The following is a 6,504-nucleotide window of genomic DNA, read 5'->3' as shown; positions in this document are numbered from 1 at the left end:
TCATTGCTTTAATTGTACTTTAATTTTATGATACGCATTGCAGAGCAATCCTCGAATGTTATAGATGTTATTAAAACTTTCCGGTTGTACATTATATGATGAATCAACAGCTTTCGCCCAGATTTCAACTTCTCTCGATTTTTTATCCACAGGAAGTTCCACGTTCCATAATGACCAACTCCAGTGCCGACCTTCATTTGCCTGAAGATCTTCTGTCAGATCTGCTGTATGCCAAGTTTTACCTATTAATCAAACAGAAAATCAATAAAAGATTATTAAAAAGCTGGAGTTTTATCAGCGCTTGTATCATTTTATTTTTATCATTTATTAGACATAATAAAAGATAAAATGATATAATAGTGTTGAAGTGCGCTCTTCAATGCAGTTAAAGAAATAAAATAATTAACTGATATTAATCTCGTTTTCTTGTCTCTCACCTTTATCGTTTGTAACGTCAACACGAATTATTTTTCGACCACCGCCAGACCAAGCGTAACCTGATAAAATAGTAATTATATTTTATAAATATTTAAGACATTTAGAATATAATACTCGTCACAAACATAATGAAATTGATGTTTTAAATTTTATTTTGTTTTCATATTTACCTTTTACTTGAATTTTTCCATTTTTAATTTCGATTGTGTCTGTATCTTGCGGATCGCATATCGCCGATACTACAGGCATTTCTTGTATTGCGGGCGATTTATTGAAGTCTACGTTGTTCCAAGTCGTGCTCGGAGAAAATCCCTTGTAGTCACCCTGTTGCCACTGCGATTGACTCTCCTCCTTTGATATATTAATTTTACCTATTGAATGAATTTGATGTTAAATACAAATCCAGTAATTATGCACGTTATATTAAGATTTTAGAAATATTTCATACTCAGCCATTTTACATTTCTCGCACCCACGACACCAGGAACGATTACTCGAACAGGGAATCCATGATCTTGGCTTAACGTTTCACCATTCATTTCATAAGCTAAGATCACATCAGCTCTAGGATCTATAGCTTTGGAAATCGGAATACTTGCTCCATATGGCATGCCAGATGGGTCTAGATCGTATCCTTCAAACTAGTGAATAAGAAAATATTTTTCTTAATGTAATTGATAAAATAATGTTTTTAATATAAATTATAAATTGCTTATATGCATAAGATGTGTTAAATGTAATTGAAATTAGCATATAACTTTTAGGATTTTATTCAATAATAATATTATAAAAAATAAATTACTTTTACACTGCAAAATACCTGAACGTGATTAAATGCATCTTCATTGACTCCTAAATCTTTTAATACATCGCACAATCGTACACCTGTCCACGTTGCATTGCCAACAGCGCCCACGTTCCAATTAATACCTTTCAATTGTTTTACCTGTAAGTGAATTCAGTATTATGTATTAATGTGAACAACCTGAGCAATAATTCCTTATTGACCTACCTTCGACATTTCTGAACGTCTATTTCCACCGCACATTACAGCTGCAGTTATCGTTCTCTTTTCATATTTGTTTAGTGCCTTGAAATCGAGTGTTTTTTTAGTTGTCCCTTCTATCGCCAATTCTAGTGTATAATCCTTTAATTCTATCTCAGGCACAGGCAAATGATTTCTTACATAAAAAAATGGACTAAAAAAATAGAATGCAATGTAGTATAATGTATGCTAATTGAAATTTGTATTTAAATATTCATAAAGAAAAAGCTAATTGAATAATACACTTACACAGGTGTAAGGAAACTCTCAACTAATAGTGAAGGTGACGGTTCTGCACAGAAGGGTTTATTGCCATTGATTTTTAAAGCCTTATGCCTAACAGGCTCATTTGCATATGGATCATACAGATTGCTTTTATTAGATTTGGCATCTTCTTCTGATATATTTCCAATTCTCATAGATTCCAGCAAGGAATGTATTTCTGATGTATTGTGATTTGCAAACATCATCCAAAATGGATCAATGGATCCTCCAGCAGCCATCATAATTTTTGAAGGACCACCTGGATGTTTATCGACAAACTCTGTTATATCATATACACCTTGTCCGAAAGTAACCCAAATTCCTTTCTCTTTGCTATCGTGTTTTCCCACTTCTTCTAAGGTAAAAGTCTTCATGTCCTTTTGCAATTGACCATATTTTATATTTTGCGTCGCGTTGAAAGCATAAACATTTCTTTTGTACTTTAGAGTATAGTAAGATATACCTAAAACTGATGCAGCAACAGCAATACAGGTTGTATATAACATAGGATTTTTTATATTCTTAGAAGATCCATACTTCTTTTCTGTGGAACATTCCTTACAGGTGTTATAATTTCTTACCATCACTTGCAGTGATGGTATTTGTGATCTAAAAATTAATTGATAATCTATAAAATTTTAGGAAAGTCTCTACACATAAAAATAATATTATTCCAGTTAATGTTATTTTACAAAGGATGAAACTAATATAAATATATATAATAATACCTTTGTCTCATTTCCCAAAATATCTTCCAGCGTAAACTCATGATGTTAATTTTCTTTGTTTTGTAGATGATTTTATACTTGTTATTTTATCGTAATCAACAACGGTATGTTATCAATATGTTATAAACAGTCAAATCGAGTATTACCACTTGTTCAATGTAACGACTGCGTATGTAACATAGGAGAGAAAGAGAATGAAAAGTGCTAAAAGTTTAGTTGTTACGATCCAACCTTGCGTTGTATTTTCTGTAATTACACAACGAAATATATAATAATCAGACGCATGGTTCAATAACAAATTGAACTACATAAAGCAAAAATCAAAACTTGAGTTTATTGTGGTTATCGGTCACGTAGGGTTACCAACCATACTTTTTTTTTAAGAGTACGTGTACTCTTTCGACTGCTCCTGGTCATTAATTAAAATATTATATTACATTTATAAAATTATATTAATAAAAATTATCAATAAAAATTAAGTTGTAGGGATTTTATTTTATTAAATACCTGGATTTAAAATGTAGAGAAAAATTATAGCCTTTCCTTCCGTCTTTGCATTATCATCGTTTTAAAAAAAAATATACGTACTCTTTTTCTTGTGATTCAGATTACAGTCTACTTGATGCTATGAATGCTTCTAAGTATTTTTTGATTGGTCAGTTAATAAAATTCTTTCTTCTGATTGGTTAATCAAAAGTTTCGAAGCATTTGTAGCGTCAAAGGGATCGCATCTTCAGGGATGCGTTCCAAAACTTGACTCTATCAACTCCAAGTAATCCTTTAGCTTTATTCAACATTTAATGACCAACAAGGATAAAATAATACTCGAGTTGACAGAGTTGAATTTTGGAACGCAATCCAGATGGACCCTAGTCATGTGGTAGTTCTTGACGTGCTTCATGACGACGCACGCGTGTAATTCGCCACCTGGGGGCAGGAATTGACAATTATTGACAGTTATGCGTGATTGTTCATTGATTGTTGTGTATAATCGAGGTTGACGGGCGACTCCTCGTGCGTAGGTATACTTTTTCTAATTTTATAGAGAATCTCGAATGCATCTCATGGCCTGTCCCATAATGCCGGGACTCGTTGGGCTCGTACTTGCGGACACGGCAAAGTCGTGAGATTAGATTCAATCAGGCAAGTCTCGATCGGCATGGGCGAGAATTTAGATTCTTTTGAGGACAAAACAGATTTTGTCGTGGACGACAAAGTCAGTTCTTTCATGAGGCACGATGTTCGTCTGCTCGAAGGTACAAATCAAGCCCAGGAACACGTGACGTTCCGTTTTGACGTGCATATGTCAAGTCAAATTGAACAGCTGTATTGGAAGAAAGTCATTTATTCCAGATAAATGTCAATGGTGAAAGAATGTAGTGCTTAAGCTGAAATGTTTAAGCAATGCTGTTTCTTTAGTCTCATAATTCTTTAGTCTCCAATATTATTTTCAGTGTTATTATTAAATTAAGAAAAAAATACTTGACTGAAATATTTGAGTCGCATAAAGACTTGTGCAAGTCAAATTATTTCCTATTGCAGTATTAAGTATATTATCTTATAGAATATAAAAGATATATGCTATTATTTCTTTTAACTGAAGTCTTTAAAGCATTTAGATTATCATAATTGATCGTAAAATACATTTATAATATCGAGATAAAAACAAAAAATATATATGAAAGAAAAAGAGAAAGAAGGGGAAAAAAGAGATAGAGAATGTATTTGTGCGAGTCTTAAGTAATTCCTTGGAGTATATTAAGTGTATTTATCTGATATAGAATGTTAAAAGATATGCTGTTATTTCCTTTGGCTTTCAAGACTCTAAAGCATTTAGATTATCATAATTAATTATAAAATACATGTATAGAATAGAGATATAAACAAAAAACGATTCACAAGATACACACACACACACTCACACACACACACACACACACACACACAGCTTCTGTTTTAAGAGCATAATATTGAAAATGAGATTACTATGTTAATAATAATAATACTGATTTTTTAAATGAAATTATTTGTGTATAATTAAAAATCAGAGTTTCTGCTAGTGTTGATTACATTACAATAATACTTATTTACAAATTGACACAAATTTATGCCAGTAATAAATTAGACTATGGATAGTACATACTTCTTACTGTTAGTTTACTAAATTATTTTGTATCTCCCTCTCATTTTTTTAAGTTTATTAATTTGAAGAAAATGATAACAATGTATTTTTGCATCAGGAATGACAATACAGAATGACATTTCACAAGTTCGGAGTGATTATTGTGGAAGCAACATGTTTGAAAATAAAAGTAATTCAAAGTTATCAAGAAAAAACGATGAAAAAATAAAATCGAATTGTTCAGTGGACAATATCAACTCAGCCATCACTTTTGAAAAGGATAAATCCATCAATGATATTCCTAACACAAAACTTCAAATTTGCCAATTGTCTAGCAGCGAGAGTCGCCTTTCATATGATGATGAATCTCTTCGCAATTCATTTTCTCACTGTACAAGTGCTTCATTACCTGCGATATCATCTTTGGATTCATACTTAGTCAAAAATAAAGCTAACGTGTTTCGAAATGATATACATATACAGGAAAACATAAAAGCTTACACTGATGAAGAAGAGACATTATTTAATCGATTAAGCGAGATGAAAAATCCTTTATCTCATTCACAGCATTCCTTAAACGAAAAGAATATTAATGCGAGTCAGAATGATCCAGAAGAGGAACATGAGAAAGATTATCTTAAAGAAGAGGTGTCAGAAAATAATGTATCCGAAATAAAACAATTTGGCGAAGAAACAATAGATTCACAATTACAATTAAATGATAACAAGATTAAAAATGAGCGAAATCAAGTTGAGATAGACATATGCAAGAAGAATGAATCGAATTCAACTGCGGCACTAAGTGTTAACACGCGAGGTTCAATCTCTCGACCGACATTGGCTGATGATAGCAAACTCGTAAAAATGTCTCTTCTAACGAATCCAATGAATATAATGCAGTCGAATGTTCAACTTTTAAATAAAAGCCGTAATTTTTTAAACTTCATTACAGAAAAGTCGACGAACATCATGGAAAAAGCTTTACTACCACAGCATTTGGCAATGAAATACAATCACATATCGAAATCTGTCGAAAGTGATTCTGCGAGATTTTATACCAATAACGTATCTTCTTTGACTGATGTAATTCCTAGATTATATGTAAATTCAGCAACAAATCAAGCAAGGAATGATATGAATTATACGATAAAACAAAATTATAAGAGCGAAAATAATTTGGATATTGTAATAAATAATGAAAAAGAGATAAATCCATCTTCATGTATGAAAGAAGATAAAATATATGATGATAAAAGATATGATTCTAGAGAACAACTATTACATAATAACAATATTGAGAATAAAGTAATATCGGATGAGAAAATGTATTATGTACTTAAAAACAATGACGATAGATTAGATTGTGATGTAATCGATGAACAAGTAAAACGCGATATGTCGTTGAGAGAAACGGATGAAAATAAAAGTTTTCTACAGACGGACGAGTTATGCGACGACGCATATAAAGAAGACTCGTCTGGTATTGATATTTTAGATTCAAATATTTTAAAACACGATTCATTAGAACATCCGTCATATCTTGTTCTATGGGAGGATTATACCAGTTTAAAACTCGAGCATTCAAAACTACTGAATAGAATGGAATATTTAAAGAAGTTCAATCGATCCAACAACTCGTTTCAAGAAACCGAAACAAACGCACTTACTACAGAAGCACTTATCTTACAAGTGGAGAACTTGCAGAGAACTGTAAATCAATTAACAATCGACTTGAACATGTCGCTGGAAACGCAAGAAGCTCTGAAGAAGGAATGCGCTGCGGTTAATAAAGAAAAAGAAAATATGGTTATGAGATATGTAACCAGTGAGAAACAATTGATTGATTCACAAAGGTAATTATAGGAAGATCAATTTAGGATTTATTTCTGACATTTTTTAGATATAAT

At 31.7% G+C, this 6,504-nt stretch overlaps 2 protein-coding genes across 2 annotated transcripts in view; one reads left to right on the top strand and one right to left on the bottom strand.

The window, feature by feature from the left end:
• On the bottom strand, positions 1-2,724 carry LOC108688012 (probable sulfite oxidase, mitochondrial). The gene is made up of 8 exons (XM_018194072.1): positions 2,476-2,724; positions 1,733-2,356; positions 1,451-1,637; positions 1,259-1,384; positions 887-1,079; positions 609-809; positions 438-497; positions 1-242 (listed from the first exon to the last, which is right to left on the bottom strand). The coding sequence occupies exons 1-8, from the start codon at positions 2,514-2,516 to the stop codon at positions 1-3; spliced, it is 1,674 nt and encodes a 557-aa protein (XP_018049561.1). The 5' UTR covers positions 2,517-2,724.
• Positions 2,725-3,423: 699 nt separating this feature from the next.
• Positions 3,424-6,504, top strand: part of LOC108687981 (coiled-coil domain-containing protein 186) — a 5,871-nt gene continuing 2,790 nt past the window's right edge. Inside the window, exons 1-2 of the mRNA XM_018194030.1 lie at positions 3,424-3,731; positions 4,716-6,450. Coding sequence (XP_018049519.1) covers positions 3,635-3,731; positions 4,716-6,450 — 1,832 coding nt within the window. The 5' untranslated portion in view covers positions 3,424-3,634. The remainder of the gene's footprint in view (positions 3,732-4,715; positions 6,451-6,504) is intronic.

This window comes from Atta colombica, unplaced genomic scaffold, assembly GCF_001594045.1.
Source record: "Atta colombica isolate Treedump-2 unplaced genomic scaffold, Acol1.0 scaffold224, whole genome shotgun sequence".
Lineage (NCBI taxonomy): Eukaryota > Metazoa > Arthropoda > Insecta > Hymenoptera > Formicidae > Atta > Atta colombica.
The sequence above is the reverse complement of the archived record's forward strand: the minus strand, read 5'-3'. Positions and strand labels throughout refer to the sequence as shown.

Excerpts from the sequence above, each read along its gene's own strand:
- LOC108688012 (XM_018194072.1), bottom strand. The coding sequence starts at position 2,516 with ATGAGTTTACGCTGGAAGATATTTTGGGAAATGAGACAAAG. Across the intron at positions 2,357-2,475 it reads TTTTGGGAAATGAGACAAAG|ATCACAAATACCATCACTGC; the intron begins GTATTATTATAT and ends ATTAATTTTTAG. Across the intron at positions 810-886 it reads GAGAAATGTAAAATGGCTGA|GTAAAATTAATATATCAAAG; the intron begins GTATGAAATATT and ends TTCATTCAATAG.